The sequence below is a fragment of the Pipistrellus hanaki genome, assembly GCF_964339955.1.
Source record: "Pipistrellus hanaki genome assembly, chromosome: 3".
Lineage (NCBI taxonomy): Eukaryota > Metazoa > Chordata > Mammalia > Chiroptera > Vespertilionidae > Pipistrellus > Pipistrellus hanaki.
In genome coordinates this window covers 91047766-91065771 of record NC_140505.1, presented here as the reverse complement: position 1 = coordinate 91065771, position 18006 = coordinate 91047766, and the positions used below count along the sequence as shown (strand labels likewise).

The 18006-nt window shown below is 43.0% G+C and overlaps 1 protein-coding gene across 1 annotated transcript; it reads right to left on the bottom strand.

Moving 5' to 3' along the window:
- Positions 1–667: 667 nt before the first annotated feature.
- On the bottom strand, positions 668–2934 carry TMEM121B (transmembrane protein 121B). Its single transcript, XM_084879563.1, is given in 2 exon segments — positions 668–2716; positions 2719–2934. Coding segments are annotated over 2 exon segments (1803 nt in total). The 5' UTR covers positions 2885–2934; the 3' UTR covers positions 668–1079.
- Between the last annotated feature and the right edge of the window lie 15072 nt (positions 2935–18006).

Here is an 18006-nt window from a genome sequence, read left to right as displayed (position 1 = left end):
ATGATGCAACAAAAGTCAAAAGCATGGGGGTAGAAATGCCCATTCACCCAAGAAAGGGTGCAGTTTGGTCCTTAGAATATGAACCCTCTGACACTCTCCTCCCCATAAGCTGAGAAGAGAGGAATAGGATTGAGGAAGATCCTTGGTGAGCTTCTTTCTTGAAGAAGAGAAACTGGGAAGCTCCCAGGAGCCTAGCTCTTTCTGGGAATTTATTGCCACAAGTTTAGGTAGGAACAAGGAGGGTGGTGCTATATATAGTGGGCTGGGCTTCCCCAGATCTACTGATTGCAACGGGCCACAAGGTGGACATAAGAAACCAATACTACATGTACATAGAGACATAGACTTTGCATCTACTATTTGGAATAAATCCAATAAACACATGAGGGGACAGTGGATTCTGAGTCAATTTCAAGGCATGGGACAATGGTCACTAACCAAAGCCTAAAAGAAGTTGGCATTTATAAGCAAGACAGAAGGCCTAAGGTCCATCACCCTGTGCCTGGGCATCTCCTTTCCTCCATTCCTCCCTCCTTCACACAATGGCTAGGAATTAGGGTGGAGATGGCAAAAGCAAGAAGCAGAGGTATCCAGAAGTGAGAATCAGAGTCAGGCATGGAGAAGGGAGAATAGAGTGAGTAGACCCTCCTCCCTCACCATTAGCTATTGGTCTTCCTCCAAGCAGTCTTGACCCAAAGAGTGCAAAAGGACACACTAGCCCTTAACTCTATTAACAGTTACCTGTTCTTTAAATATATATCTTAATTGATTTTAGAGAGGAATAGAGAGGAAGGAAGAGGGAGAGAGAGAAGAAACATCAATGATGTAAGAGAATCATTGATCAGCTGCCTCCTGCACACCCCCCTACTGGGCATTGAGCCTTCAACCTGGACATGTGCCCTGATGGAGGATGGAGCCGTGACTTCCTGGTTCATGCTCAAACACTGGAGCCACACAGGCTGGGTAAAAATCACCTCTCCTAAACAAAGCTTGATATAATCTGGGTGAGAGAAAGTTAGAGGACAAGGGAGCTGAGGTCTCTCAACCGAAAAGCAAGCCTCACCCCCCACTTATTCCCCTTAATTCTGGGAGGCCACATCTAGGGTGTTGGCATAGCCATGGGCTCCTGCCTCATTGTTCTCTGTAATACAGTGACTCAGCTGGGAGCCTCCCTGAGGTGGTGGTGGAGGTGGCAGTGAAGGCGGGACAGAGGGCGGAGCACAATAGCCCCCTCTGGCCTGACTGGAAGAAGCTGGTCTTTCAGGGTCCCAACAGCCTTCTAGGGCCTCCAGGCCACGGCATCCAAGGAAGAAGAGATTCTTGAGCATGAAAATGGATAGGGGCTGCTGGTAGCTTACCACTAGGAGGCATCGCAGTGCCAGCAAGGGCACGTCCACCAGGCAGCCTCCCAGTAGGTGCAGAAGGCGGCTGCAGCTGCCAGGTCTGGGAGCTTGGTCCCAGGACAAAGCTGCAGCTGCGGTTGCTGCAGTGTTGAGCTCATACAGCCAAAGCACAGGCAAGGAGAGGGTGAAGAAGTAGACTATGATGAGCAGGTAGCGAAGGTGTGTGGGAAGTGCCACGTGGCCTTCCAACATGAGCTCCACTAGGGTGAAGCTATCAAGCAGATCCAGACACGTGCCTAGGAAACATCCCGAGGCACGGTGCTGCTGGGGCTGCAGAATCAAGGGGCCTGTTGAGCTCAGGGGAGTTCCCACCTCGCTGATGGCCCGCACCAAGCTGTAGAGTAGAGGCACCGACAGCGCCATAGTAAGGCGGAAGCCTGTAGTGCCCAGAGGTGCATGCAGCTCAATGAGGTCCAGGATGGACGAGCCCAGGATGAGCACCACCTTTGGCGTGAAGGCGATGGAATAAATGAGCCAGGCCAGGTAGGCGAAGGCAAATTCGCCCACCACCTCAGCCGCCCCTAAACCACCCCCTGGACCTCCAGAGCCCCCACGGCCACCGTGAGCCTTGGCCCCTGCTGTAGCCCCAATGGAAGCAGCGGGCAGGTCCAGGGGCAGCGAGGCATGATGGTGGTGCTGGTGGTGGCTCCCAGCACTGCCCCGACGGCCCTGGCTGTTCTTGGCGAAAAAGATGGCCCAGCCCGCAACCACCACCAGGTCGGTGGCAATCCAGGAACACCAGTACAGGTCGGTGACTGCGATGAGGTACAGGTCTAGTAGCCCTCCCTGTGCCAAAAGCAGCACCACGGACAGTGCCTGGTAGCCCCAAGGACACCCGGAACTGGGGGTGCTGTCCCCACTGTGATGCTGACCTCTGTGGTCTGATGGGGTCAGGGCCTTGTGGTTACAGCAGCAGCAGCACGAACAGCAGGAGGCGCCGCTGCTAGTCCCTGTGCCACAAGTAACCCCAGCCAAGCGGACCCCGGGGCCCCCAACGCTCCCAGCGGCGGGGTCCCCAACGCTCCCGGCAGCACCCCCACTGAAGATGCCCCTGGCAGCACCCCCACTGACGTCTGCTGCTGTCATGCTGCAGGAGTAGGTGGGCGTGGAGGAGGGGGTGGTGGCTGAGGTGGAGGAGAAAGCAACACCCGCGGCTGGGTCAGCGTTTGGGGCTAGGGGTCCTGTGATCCCAGCAGTGTCGGCAGTGAGAACCAGTGGTTTGGTTATACTGACGCTCAGGTTGGGGTTGTCCTCCCGCTCTGCACTGGTGCTGCTGCTGGGAGAACCGCTGTCCCCGCCGCTGCTTTCCCCCGGCTGGTACTGGCGCTGGTGCTGGTGTTGCTGTCACCTGAGCCTCTCCTGCCACGAGAGAAACCTCCCTGGAGGAAGGACTGCAACCCGGTGGCAGCTGGAAGCCGCAGGACGGAGCTGGACGAGGACAAGACAGAGACCGAGCGGGGATGGCGAAGAACTGGGTGCATTGTCTTCCTGGAGGTTGCCAGCTATACCCTGCCCACCTCCCCAGCTTCTGGAGTCCTACCTGGGTCTGGCAGCAGCGAGATCTGGACTGGAATCTCCCGGACTGGGCCAGCTTGGGTTGGTGACCAGCTGACACCATCACCCCAAGTTGCCACCTGCAGGGCGGAGGGGGGAGGGGCAAAGAGAAAAGGGAGACTGGCTTTGGGGAAACCAGGACTGGATTCAAAGGGGGAGGGAGTAGGAGGAGAGACTGGAGAAAGCATGGCTGGCTGCATCAGCTGGAAGAAAAGGGGGAGAGAGAGCTATTAGGGTGGGAAGCACTGTGGACCAGGAGGATAAGAGGGGAGGAGGAGGTAGCTATCACTAGGATGAGGGATAGGAAACTGAGGGATCAGTTCTGAGGGAACCTAAAGGAAGCATAGGAGTTCTGGAGAAGATTCTTCAATGCCCCACCAGCAAAACTGGAGCATTAGTGGTTAGTGACCACCATGGCCTTGGTCTCAGTATAAACCATGCCTCCCAACATCAGGCTGAGGTGACAGTTTCAGGCCTCTATTCCCAGTGAGCAGTTTCTTTTGCAGGAATTATGGCAACTTTAGCCTCTATGCTATCTAGTGCCCTTTCCACCTTCCCAACACTAACTTACCTCTCTTTAAGGCACTTAAAAACTAATAGAGCAGTCAGGTCTTTCTGACTAAATGGACCAAGAACAGCAGTCGCAGACATGTATATCTAGATATTCATATGTCCTGCATTGGGTTCAGTGAGCCACCTTGGGGAGGTTCCAATTTCCAGAGAATGGAGTAGTTCCCTGTATATAACTACTTGGGAAGAGAGAGCAGTAAAATAATTATTGAATTGGAAGCAATAGGAAGATGTATATATCAGAGAGGAAAACAAAGAGGCATTTATAGGTATGGGTACCTTGATAAAAACAAAGGCTCAAAGTGGGTGATGGTGAATGTTACAAACTGCCAGGGTGGACAGAAGGTATAGTGGTTTTGCACCTACAAGCACGGAATATATACTGACTCACCTCCATGAACTTAGTCCACAACTGGGCTGGAAGGCAGCAGGTAGAGTTATACCTACAGAGAGTTAGGGGAGAAAAAAAGTGACTAGAGCAGTTGGGGCTGAAAAGAAAAGAAAAGAAAAGAAAAGAAAAGAAAAGAAAAGAAAAGAAAAGAAAAGAAAAGAAAAGAAAAAGATGAGGCTCATGTATAATGCAAACATCTCAGCCACATCAAAGCAAGGCTAGAAATTCGCCTGCTCCCTCATCCTCCATATACCTCAGACTGCATGTTTCCTGACTTCCTTAAACCTTCTGCTGCTAGGTTCATCTTCCTAGACAACACGACAGAGCCTGAGGGAAGGGATCAGTGGAACCATAGTAGTTGGTTGCACAGGGCTTGTCACTAAACCTGCCTCTTGAATAAGGGTCAGTTTTACCTAAACCTTCTTTCTCCAGTCTCTTAGAGGTCAGTCTGTATAACTAACCATGGGAGTGTGGGATTTAGAACTCACAACCTGCATTATTTCCAGCTGCCCCTGGCACATGCAATCTTTGGAAAGTTTTTTGTCCAATGGTCATTTAAGGCAGAGCATATACTATTGTAGTATAGGGAGTGGTAAGAGCTTGAGCTCTGGGATCAGTGGTTTTAGCTCTGCCACCAAGCTTGTGTAATCTTGGACTGGTTATTTCATCTTTTAAGCTCCCAACCATCCAACTAAAAAGGTATCAATATCTATCTTAACAGGCTGTTGTATAAAGACAGGACATAAATTCAAAGGTTTTTTTTTTAGCCCAGTGCCTGGAGCAGAGTATGTATGCAGTTAAAGGTAGTTGATTATGATGATATTATTATCATAATTTCATTTAGCTCATGTCTTAATCTCCCAGGGAACACTTACTCATAGCACAGACCACTAATGATTGCTTTCTGGGCTGGATCCCTTCCTACAGCCACATTCAGAGTTCTGCTCCCCCATAGCTTTGAACTTCAGTAAGTGCTAGAGAGCAAAGCTGCTCTCATTAGGAGCAGTAGTACTTGGGTCTGGTCTTCACAGGCTTCAGTGTGAGATATTCAGCTATGTCAGCTGGTGCCAAAGCCCACCCACATGGGTCAAGGATACAATCTGCACTCATTTGTGAGCATTGCAGCAGGTTCTGCAAATGTTAAGACTAGCCAGTCCAAGCCAAAAAGCAGATTGGGGGGATGCTAACTGCTAACTGGAGTGATTATAGGCAGTCTCCTAGCTTTCTCCCAGAGAAAACACCAGCCAACAGCTACCATGAATGACTTCTGCTCAAGTTAACGAAGCAGTTGAAAAAGCAGCTGCAGCTAATGAAAGCTAAGAACTGGGCTTCAGAGAAAACACTAATGAATCTGTCTCCATTCCTTCACCCCTTTGCCCCCTTGTCCTGGGGTCACTCAGAGATACTCCCCTTCTGCTCTAACCTGTCAGGTGCCTCCATCAGGACAGATTTCCTCCCTGGTGACTTGTAACAGCCCTTTGATGTTATCCTTCGTATTTCTGGGAAATGTAATCAATAAGATTAACTTCCTATAAGAGAATCTTTAGCCCACTTTCTTTCAGGTCTGAGACCCTGAATAAAAAGACCATAGATAAAAATGATGAGAAAGCAAGGTACACCATAGAACAAGTTGGTAATCTGAGTATTAGAAGGATTTCCTCTTTGCATTGGATTTGTTCTAATCTTCTGTGTACACACACACACACACACACACACACAGAGGGATGAGGGGGGGAGAGGCTTTGTTTCAGCCAGGAAAGGGGTTGACAAAGATGTGACTATGATGAGAAGGAAGAAAAAAAATATTCTCATATATAAAGTGAGTACATACATTCCAGAAGGGTCTAGAAAAGGGAAGACATAGTCACTGAGTACCTCATAAGCACCTTGGGTCCATGTTAGATATCTTATATACAATAACTGAAAATTGAAAGACAGAGAGGTAAAGCAATTTATTCCAAATCACATAGTTACTTAAGGGCAGAGTTAGGGTTACAACCAGACTTCTGACTCTCAGTCCAGTACTCTTACCCACCTATTCCTTCTCATAGGTCTAGGATGGCAGCAGCTCACAGGCATCCTGGGATAAAGAGACAAATCAAGCTGGTTTCAACCCTCCAAAACTTTTCCTTAAACAGCAGTTAAGTGCTAGGCACTGGATAAGGTTCATTTGGAAACCTAATATTATTTTTTAAAATCCTCATTGAAATTATGTTTTTATTGATTTTGAGAGAGAGAGAGAGAGAGAGAGAGAGAGAGAGAGAGAGAGAGAGGGAGGGAGAGAGAGATAAGTGTGAAAGAAGCAGCAGGGGTTGCAACTGAGTTAGACTGAAGGCTCTTGGAGATTAAGGCATCCGTCCTCTTGAGGGGTCTGAGCACAGACATGCTCACTCACAAACTCACTCATTCTGAGCTTCACAACAGGGCAGCAGCTCGGATATCACCAGTGACATCTGGGGAAGAGCTGAATTCCCAAACTTCAGGGTGAGGGCTGGAAGGTCAGGACAGTTCTCTATTGGGATGGAAGTACTGGCAGACATCATTGTTCCCCCAACCAGGCAGCAGGCACTTGTTAACTTGGTTAACAACATTCACCTTATTCTGGCGATTCCCTGAGACCCCACTCTACCCAACTCAAGTGCACAGACCAAACCTTGTTTGAAGGCTTTCCCACACAAACATCCTGTCTGAGCTCATGCTGTGGACTTTCCTGAAACCTCTCAAAGGTCCAGTAATCCCAAACAGTCAGTAATCCCAAACAGGTATATCCTAAGCAGTCCCAAGCCTGGCAATAGTGGAAGCCAGCCTCAGTTCACAGCTTACCATTTACTAGGACCCTCCAAGCCCAGCACAGGTGATAGTCAACTACAGATCACTTTCCAATTTCTACCAGGTGACCCTGAATCAGGCACAGGCAGTGACTAAACTTGGTCTATACCACAGCTCCTCCCAAAAGGTCCCAGAACCAACAAACCTGGTACCTGGCTTTAGAACATACCAGGGTACCACCCAATCAGCTCCACAAATGACGTACACAAAAGGGTAGACTCAGTAGGCACCAGGGCCCAGCTGAAGTAAATCCCATCAGTAGGGTCAGGCCCCTGACAAATAGGTTATCTCCTGCAGTCATGATCACTTCTCATAGCCAGTCAGTCTGAGGATTAATTCCTTCCAGTGATGTCACAGCAGCAATCAAGGCTCCACTACAACAGGAGGGCACATACAATCCACACAAGGGATACCAAAAAAGTACCCAGTTCAGGTGATCAAGGAAAAGAACACCTACTACTTACAGCTACTCTACCAAGACTGAGGGATATAGCAGCTCTACCTAATACATATAAACAAACACAGGGAGGCAGTCAAAATGAGGGGACAAAGAAACATGAAAAACATGATAAAATTTCAGAAAAATAACTAAACAAAATGAAGACAAGCAATCTATTCGAAGCAGGTTTCAAACACTGGTTATAAGGATGTTCAATGACCTTAGGGGATAGTAGATGAACTCAGTGAGAATTTTAACAAAGACATAGGAAATAAAAAAATAACCAGTCAGAAATGAATACAATAACTGAAGGATACACTAGAGAAAATCAACAGTTTATTAGATGAAGTAGAGGATGAAATTAATCATTTAGAAGAGAAGATAGAGGAAAAAACCCTATCAGAACAGCAAAAAGAAAAACAAAAACTGAGAAAAGTTTAAAGACTTCTAGTTCAACATCAACCATACCAACATCCTCATCATAGGAATGCCAGAAGAGAATTCATTTATCAGTGCCAATAGTTTTTTCTTTATTATTTAAAGTATTACAAATAGTAGTACATATGTCTCCTTTTATACCCATTGACCTCCCCCAGACCTCCCCTACTTCTGAATACATGTCCTCACTCCCCAGTGTCTATGTACGTTGGTTATGCTTATATGCATGCATACAAGTCCTTCCATTCATTTCTTACCCTCACCTCCAACCACCCCAGCTTCCTCTGCCTTCTCGCTGCAGTTTGACAGTCTGTTCCGTGTTTCTTTGTCTCTGTATCTACTTTTGCTCATCAGTTTATGATGTCCTTTATATACCACAACTAAGTAAGATCATGTGATATTTATCTCTCTCCAACTGGCTTATTTGTTTTTTATGAATAAATGGTAGTACTCTATTATTTTGTTTGTTTGTTGTTTCTTTGTTGTTGTTTTTTAATCTTTATTGTTTAAAGTAGTATTAGATAAGTCCCCTTTTCCCCTCCTATTTACCCCTTCTAGCCCACCCTACCCCTGGCCTTAGGCCTTCACCACCTTATTGTCAGTGTCCATGGATTATGCATATAAGCATACAAGTTCTTTGGTTGATCTCTTCCCACTCACCCACCTCCCCTGCCTTCCCTCTAAGGTTCAACAGTCAAAGCACAAAAGTTTTTAATATTGATAAAGTTTACTTTATTTTTTTTTCCTTTGGTTGTTTATGCTTTCATTATCATATCTAAGAAACCACTGCCCAATCCATGATTATGAAGATTTACACCTCTGTTTTGTCTAAGAGTTTTATAGTTTGGGTTTTTACACTTGCATTTTGAGTTAATTTTGTATATGGTGTAAGATTCAACTTAATTTTTTTACACTTGAATATTCAATTATCTCAGCACTCTTCTTTCAACTGTGTCCTTTTTTTTTTGTCTTTTCAATGTATTATTTGTTATTTTTTTCAGTACTCCCTTATTTTCTGGCACAATAAGATATTACCTGGAATCGGTAATTTTTGCAATTACCAAGTAGCCATGGTTTTTGTTTTTGTTTTTTTAGTGGGAAATGGTATTTGGAAACCATGATCTAGGTTGTTACTGAGGTGTCATTGTTTTTAGGATTTTTTTTTAGCAAATGTATCTTTTTTATTCATTTTTATTTTTTATATTATTTTTTTAAATTAAGGTATTATATATGTACATATCTTACCATTGCCCCCCCACTCCCATACATGCCCTCACCTCCCAGTGTCTTGCGTCCATTGGTTATGCTTATATGCATGCATACAAGTCCTTTGGTTGATCTCTTGCCTTTCCCTATGCCCCACAGCCTTTTCACTGATATTTAACGGTCTGTTCAATGCTTCTCCGCCTCTGTATCTATCTTTTTGTTCATCAGGTTATAATGTTTTTTATTATCCATAAATGAGTGAGATCATGTGGTATTTTTCCTTTCACTGACCGGCTTATTTCACTTAGCATAATGCTCTTCAGTTCCATCCATGCTGCTGCAAATGGTAAGAATTCCTTCTTTTTTATAGCAGCATAGTATTCCATTATGTAGATGTACCAAGTTTTCTAATCCACTCATCTAAAGGGTGTCCTGGCTCAGAATGGGGGTTTCCTTGGGGTATGGGGTGGCTTGGGCAAGAGGCCAGTGGTGGTTTGCAGGCTGGCTACCCCCCTGGCTACCCAAGCAGAGGCCCTGGTATCTGGGATTTATTTATCTTCTATAATTGAAACTCTGTAGCCTTGAGTGGAGGCCTGGGCCATCCAGGGTGTGCAGGAAGCTTGGCTTCTTCCATTGCCAGGGGCACCCAAGCCTTCTGCTTGCTCCGTGACCACAGTCATCTTGGTTGGGTTAATTTGCATACTTGCTCCTGATTGGCTGGTGGAATTGGCTTGTAGACATAGCAAAGGTATGCTCAATTTGCATGTTTCTCTTTCATTAGTGTAGATAGGTACTTGTTTGTAGCCATTTCTATTCCTTCCTTCTTTTCTATTTCTTCTTTTTATAGTATTCCTTTAGCATTTCTTGCATTGCTTAATTGGTAGTGATAAACTCCCTTAGTCTTTTTTTCTCTGTGAAGCTCCTTATTTTCCCTTCAATTTTGATAGATAGCCTTGCTGGATAGAGTATTCTTAGATACAGTCCTTTGTTTTGCATCACTTTGTGTACTTTATTCTATTCCCTGCTGGCCTGATGAGTTTCTATTGAGAAATCCTTTGATAATCTGATGGGAGAATCTTTGTAGGAAATACTCTGTCTCTCTCTTGCAGCCTTTAAGATTCTCTCTTTCTCATTAACATTTGCTAATGTAATTATGACATGCATTGGTATGGGTCTTTTGGGGTTCCTCTTGCTTGGGACTCTCTTGTACTTGTGTGACTTTTTTCTTCCTTATATTCGGGAAGTTTTCTGTCATTTCTTCAAATAGTTTCTCTAATCCTTGCTGCTCTTCTTGTCCTTCTTGCACCCCTTTTATAATATACTAGAGGCCTGGTGCATGAAAATTATGCATGTGGTGGTGGGGGGCGGTCCCTCAGCCTGGCCCGCAACCTCTCCAATCTGTGACTCCTCAGACATCCCTCTCACATTCCAGAACTGCTGGCTTTTAACTGCTCACCTGCCTACCTGCATTATCATCCCTAACTATTCTACCTGCCTTCCTGATACCCCTAACTTCTCTCCTGCCAGCCTGATTCTTCTAACTGCTCTCCCATACTGGCCTGATGCCCCTATCAGGGGTCTTCAAACTACGGCCCGCGGGCCACATGCGGCCCGCAGAGGAGTCTGATCCGGCCCGCCAGGTTTTTTGGGCAGTGAGCACAGCCGAGGTGTTACAGTAGGAATTAGTAGTTCATATAGTCCGGCCCTCCAGCTCTCTGAGGGACCGTGATCTGGCCCCCACTTTAAAAAGTTTGAGGACCCCTGCGCCTAACTGATCCCCTGCCAGCCTGATTTCTCTAACTGCTCTCCCATGCTGGCCTGATTCCCCTAACTGCTCTCCCCTGCCAGCCTGATCACCCTAACTGCTCTCTCCTGCCAGCCTGATAGTCCTAACTTCTCTTTCTGCTGATCTGTTCGCCCCTAACTGCTTCTGCCTCAGCTCCACCATCATGGCTTTCTCCGGAAGGATGCCAAGAAGGTCGTCCTGAAGATGTCTGGTCTAATTAACATATTAGTGTAGTTAATTTGTTTCATGTTATCCCAAAGCTCCGTTAGGCTCTCCCCCTGCTTTTTTTTTTTTTTTTTTTTTTTTTTTTTTTTTCCTACAATTGCTCTTCCAGTTGGGCTTTTTTTCCTACCTTATCTTCTAACTCACTATTTCTGTCCTCTGCTTCTCCAAGTCTACTGTTGAAACCTTCCGTAGCATTTTTTATTGTAGCTATATCATTTTGATTTCTTCATGATTTTTTCATAGATTGTCTATTTTCTAATCCATCCAATTTATGAACCGTATGACCATTACTGTGAATTCTTTTTCTGACATATTGCATGTTTCTGTTTCATTTAGTTCCTTTCTTGGTGATTCTCTTTTTCCTTTGGAGATTGTTTCCTTGTCTCCCCATTCTTGCTATCACCAGAAGGTCCAAGCACCGAGTTGCAGTTGCATGAGCCATGCACAGCAGGAGCATCACATCAACTAAGCATCACTGAAGAACTCAGACACTGAGACATGTGGCTACTGTGGGTTCCTGGGAGCCACATGAGCTGAGAGTCAGAGTCACAGGTGCTCAATGCAGCTTTGTGCATGCACCAAGAATCAGGGTCCCCATGTGCACATTGAGAATTGAAGTCACTAGTGCTCTGTACGGTTTCATGCACACACCTAGAATCAGGTTCCCTGCACATGCACACTGAGAAACAGAGTCCTGCATGCATGTGCCAAAAATCAAGAGTCCCCAAACACATGCCAGGAATCAGAGTTCCTGTGTGCACATGCCAAGAATCAAGACTTAAAGTTTTTAGCGCTCAGTGTGGCCTTGCATGTACATTGAGAATCAGAGTCCCTATGCACATGTGGCAAGAAACAGAGTTCCCATGTCTATACACTGAGAATCAAAGTCACTAGTGCTCAGTGTGGCCTTGTGTACACACTGAGAATCAGTCCATGTGCACTGATAATCAGAGTCCCCCTACATGCATGCAATGAGAAACAGTGTTCCTGCATGTGTGTGGGGAGAATCAAAGTCAGTGGCCCCCAGTGCAGCCTCTCACTCATGCTGAGATTAAGTCCACATACATGCACATCAATAATCAGAGTTTCTGATTATTGGCAAGAGGCCTGCTCTCATGTCATAGGTCACACAGGCCCTGTGCTGCTGAGGTGGGCCAATAGAGACAGGGATGCACTCTGTGACTTGCAGAAATCTGCAACCAGGGTGTCTGGAGTCTTGGTGTCCCTGGGTCTGTAGCTGTCATAGCAGGTCTTTCTCCAGAGTGGCTATAGGATTCCAGTTTGTGTCTGAGGCCAGTCTGGGAGATGGTTAGGCTAGAATCCTAGTCACAGCAGTTCAGCCCTTTAAGATGGCAGTGGTTTATATGTCAGTGCCAGCCACCTGGGAGTGTTTGCAGCAGCAGCAGTGGGGTCCTGCATTCTAAGACTGCCTATCTGCTAGCCCCCAAAAGTCCTGCAAGATCTAACTGTCCCTAGCTCACACACACATTCAGTACACACATGCACACACTCCCCTTTCACTCCCTCACTTTGTCATACTCTCTCTCCCTCCTGTCTTTCCAGTCACCATCTTCCTTTCTCTTGCCAATATTTGTGTGTGTGTGTGTGTGTGTGTGTGTGTGTGTGTTCTTTAGGGTTCTCCACTGAATCATGTCATCTGGAAAATAACAGCAGTTTTTCTTCTTTCTGTCCAATTTGGATGCCTTTAATTTATTTTTTTCTGTCTGATTGCTATGGCTAGGACTCTAAGTACTATGTTGAATAAGAGTGATGAAAGCAGCTATCTCTGTCTTGTTTCTGATCTTAAAAGAATCAGTTTTTCCCCATTGAATTTGATGTTGGTTGTCATTTTTCATATATGGCCTGTTGAGGTATTATTACTCCTCTATTCCCATTTTTCTGAGATTTTTCATCATAAATGGATATGGGATTTTGTCCAGTGCTTTCTCTGCATGTATTGATAAGATCATATAATTTTTAACCCTTCATTTTGTTTATGCGCATTGATAAGTTTGCAGATAGAGACTCAACCTGGAATACCAGGAATGAATTCCTCTGATCATGGTGTATAATTTTTTAATGTATTGCTGCATTTGGTTTGATGATATTTTATTGCAGATGTTTGCATATACATTCAATAGATATTAGCCTATAATCTTCTTCTTTTGAAATGTATTTGGTTTTATAATCAGAGTAATTTTTGTTTCATAAAATGAGGTTAGAAGCTTTCTTTTTTTGTCTAATTTTTAGAATAGTTTGAGAAAGATAGGTGTTATTTTTTCTTTTTAATGTTTGGTAAAATTCACCCATGAAGTCATCTGGTCCAAGACTTGGTTTGTTGGCAGTTTCTGGATTATAGATTCAATTTCATTAGTAGTTATCATTCTGTCCAGATCTTTGGTTTCTTCTTGTCTCATTTTGGAAGATAGTTTCTTTCCAGGAATTTAAACATTTCTTCCATGTCATTCAAATTGTTGGCATATAATGGTTTGTAGTATTTTCTTATACTTCTTTGTATTTCTGTGGTGTCAGTTGTTACTTCTTTTTCATTTCTGATTTTATTTGGGTACTCTCTCTTTTTTAGTGTTTAAAGTATTATAATATATCTCCTCCTCTCCTCCTCCCATCAATCCTCCCCCAGCCACTCCCACCCCCAGGACAAGATTCCATCAGCCCCAGTGTCTGTGTCCATTGGTTATGCTAATATGCATGCATACAAATACTTTGGTTGATTTCTTACCCCTCCCAACCCTCATCCACCACTGCCTTCACTCTGAGGTTTGATAGTCTGATCCGTGTTTCTCTGTCTCTATATCTATTTTTGTTCATTAGTTTATGTTGTTCATTATATTCCACAAATGAATGAGTTCATATGATATTTATCTTTCTCTGATTGTGTTATTTCACTTTGCATAACGATCGCCAGGTCCATCCATGCTGTTGCAAATGGTAAAAGTTCCTTTTTGATAGCAGCATAGTATTCCATTGTGTAGATGTACCACAGTTGTTTTTTTAATATTTCAAGAAAAATGATTTTAAATATAATAATGTTAAATGTAATAAACATTGATATTTCAAGAAAAATTATTTTATATATATTACTAGTACATGCACTAAACATTAATATTATAAGAAAAATATTTTCAATATAATAACATTAACAAAACTGTATTAACATAGTAATAATATCACAAAAGTTGTAGGAAATATTAAAAATCTGCAAATAATAGGATTACTTCTATTATATTCTAAAATATATTTTTCCTTCTGGGTCTATTTTTGTTCACCAGTTTATGTTGTTCATTATATTCCATAAATGAGTAAGAGCATGTGATATTTATTTTTCTCTGACTGGCTCATTTCACTTAGCATAATGCTCTCCAGGTCCATCCATGCTGTTGCAAATGGTAAGAGTTCCTTGTTTTTTATAGCAGCGTAGTATTCCATTGTGTAGATCACATGTGTCAAACACAAGGCCCGCGGGCCAAATCCAGCCCGCCAGGCCTTGCAATGTGGCCCGCACCGTGCTGTCATCACTGCACTCCGCTGTCAGTTTATGACATTGTCAGTTTATGACTGTTCAGTAAACCATTCGGCCCGAGATTTAGGCTGGATTTTAGGTTTTGGCCCCTTCTCTGATTGAGTTCGACACCCCTAGTGTAGATGGACCACAATTTTCTAATCCACTCATCTGCTAATGGGCACTTAGGCTGTTTCCAAATCTTAGTTATGGTTAATTGTGCTGCTATGAACATAGGGGTGCATATATCCTTTCTAGTTGGTCTTTCTAATTTCTTAGGATATATTCCTAGAAGTGGGACTACTGGGTCAAATGGAAGTTCCATTTTTAATTTTTTGATGAAACCCCATACTGTTCTCCACAGCGGTTCTACCAGTCTGCATTCACACCAGGAGTGCATGAGGGTTCCTTTTTCTCCAAATTCTAACCAGAACTTCTCTTTTGTTGATTTGTTGGTGATAACCATTCTGACAGGGTGAGATAGTATCTCATTGTCGTTTTGATTTGCATCTCTCAGATAATTGGTGACTTTGAGCATGTTTTCATACATATCTTGGCCTGTATGTCCTCTTTTGTTTTTTTTTTGTTTGTTTGTTTGTTTGTTTGTTTTTTTATATATTTTATTGATTTTTTTTGCCCCCCTCCTTTCCTCCCAAACATCCCCTCCCTCCCCAGAGTTTTGTGTCCATTGGTTGTACTTATGTGCATGTATAAAAGTCCTTCGGTTGATCTATTGTCTCCCCCAGATCTTCCTCCCCTCCCCGCTGTAATTTGACAGTCTACTTGTTGATATACTGTCTCTATATCTATCTATTTGTCCATAAGTTTATAATGCTCTTTATTATCCACAAATGAGTGAGGTCATGTGGTGTTTCTTTTTCATTGATTGGCTTATTTCACTCAGCATGATGTTCTCCAATTCCATCCAGGTTACTGCAAATGATGAGAATTCCTTCTTTTTTATGGCAGCATAGTATTCCATTGTGTAGATGTACCATAGTTTTTGAATCCAATCATTTGCTGATGGACACTTAGGCTGTTTCCAAATTCTGGCTATTATAGATTGTGCTGCTATAAACATATGGGTGCATATATCCTTTCTGATTGGTGTTTCTAGTTTCTTGGGATATATTCCTAGAAGTGGGATTACTAGGTCAAATGGGAGTTCCATTTTCAGTTTTTTGAGGAAACTCCACACTGTTCTCCACAGTGGTTGCACCAGTCTGCATTCCCACCAGCAGTGCACGAGGGTTCCTTTTTCTCCGCAACCTTGCCAACACTTGTCGCTTGTTGATTTGTTGATGTTGGCCATTCTGACAGCTGTGAGATGGTACCGCATTGTTGTTTTGATTTGCATCTCTCTGACAATTAGTGACTTTGAGCATGTTTTCATGTGCCTTTTGGACTTCCTTCTGTCTTCCTTTGAAAACGTTCTATTTAGGTCCATTGCCCATTTTTTAATTGGATTATTTATCTTCCTTTTATTTAGTTGTATAAGCTGTTTGTAGATGTTGGACATTAAACCTTTATCAATGGTAACGTTTGCAAATATGTTCTCCCACACTGTGGGCTTTCTTGTTGTTTTGTTGATGGTTTCTTTTGCTGTTAAAAAAGCTTTTTATTTTGATGTAGTCCCATTTGTTTATTTTCTCTTTAGCTTCCATTGCCCTAGGGGTAGTATCAGTGAAGAAGTTCTTTTGGCATATGTCTGAGATTTTGCTGCCTGTGGATGCTTCCAGTATTTTTATGGTTTTCCATCGGATGTTTAAGTCCTGTATCCATTTTGAGTTTATTTTTGTGAATGGTGTAAGTTGGTGATCTAGTTTCATTCTTTTGCATGTGTCTGTCCAATTTTCCCAACACCATTTATTGAAGAGACAGTCTTGATAACATTTTATATTCGTGCCTCCTTTGTCAAATATAAATTGAGCATAGTGATTTGGGTTGATATCTGGGTTCTCGAGGTCTGTTCTTGTGCCAGTACCAGGCTGTTTTGAGAACAGTAGCTTTGTAATATAGTTTGAAGTCTGGTATTGAGATCCCTCCTACTTTACTCTTCCTTCTCAGGATTGCTTTGGCTATTCGGAGTCTTTTATTGTTCCAAATGAACTTTTGAAGAGTTCTTTCTAGGTCGGTGAAATATGTCGTTGGTATTTTAATGGGGAGTGCATTGAACCTATAGATTGCTTTAGGAAGTATGGACATTTGATGATGTTGATCCTACCAATCCATGAACATGGTATGTTCTTCCATCTCCTTACATCTTCCTCTATCTCTTTTTTCAGTGTCGTGTAGTTTTCCACATATAGGTCCTTTACTTCCTTAGTTAAATTTATTCCTAGGTATCTTAATTTTTTGGTGCGATGGTAAATGGAATTGCTTTTTTACTCTCTGTTTCTGCAGTTTCTCTGTTGGTGTATAGAAAAGCCATGGATTTCTTGGCATTAATTTTGTATCCTGCTACATTGCCAAATTCATTTATTAAGTCAATTAGTTTTTCAATGGAGTCTTTTGGGTTTTTTATGTACAATATCATGACATCTGCAAATAAGGATAATTTTACTTCTTCTTTTCCAATTTGGATGCCTTTTATTTCCTCCTCTTGTCTAATTGCAATGGCTAGTACTTCCAGTACTATGTCAAACAGGAGTGGCGAGAGTGGGCATCCCTGTCTTGTTCCTGTTCTTAGAGGGAATGGTTTTAGTTTTTGCCCATTGAGTATAATGTTGGCTGTGGGTTTATCATATATAGCTTTTATTATGTTGAGGTATGATCCTTGTACTCCCACCTTGTTAAGAGTTTTTATCAGAAAAGGGTGTTGGATTTTATTGAATGCTTTTTCTGCATCAATTGATATGACTATATGATTTTTATCTTTCAATTTGTTTATGTGATGTACCACGTTTATTGATTTGTGGATATTGTACCATCCTTGCATTCCTGGAATAAATCCTACTTGGTCGTGGTGTATGATCTTTGTGATGTTCTTCTGGAGTCGATTTGCTAGAATTTTGTTGAGGATTTTGGCATCTATGTTCATGAGGGATATTGGCCTGTAATTCTCTTTCATTGAGTTGTCTTTATCTGGTTTTGGTATTAGGGTGATGCTGGCTTCATAGAAGGAATTTGGAAGTGTTCCTTCCTCTTGGATTTTTTGGAATAGTCTGAGGAGGATAGTTTTTAGTTCTTCCTTGAATGTTTGGTAAAACTCTCCTGTGAAGCCATCTGACCCTGGGCTTTTGTTTGCTGGAAGCTTTTTGATGACGGTTTCAATTTCTTCCCAAGTCACTGGTTTATTGAGATTTTTAGATTCTTCCTGATTGAGTTTTTGAAGATTATATTTTTCTAGGAATATGTCCATTTCCTCCACGTTGTTCAGTTTGTTGGAGTAGAGTTGTTCATAGTATTTTGTAACAATCCGTTGTATTGTATTTCAGTGGGGTCTGTTGTTATTTCACCTCTTTCATTTCTGATTTTGTTTATTTGGGTCCTCTCTCTTTGTTTCTTGGTTAGCCTGGCTAGAGGTTCATCTATCTTGTTTATCCTTTCAAAGAACCAGCTCTTGGTTTTGTTGATCTTATGTATTGTTTCTTTGGTCTCTATGTCGTTTATCTGTGCTCTGATTTTTGTTATTTCCTTTCTTCT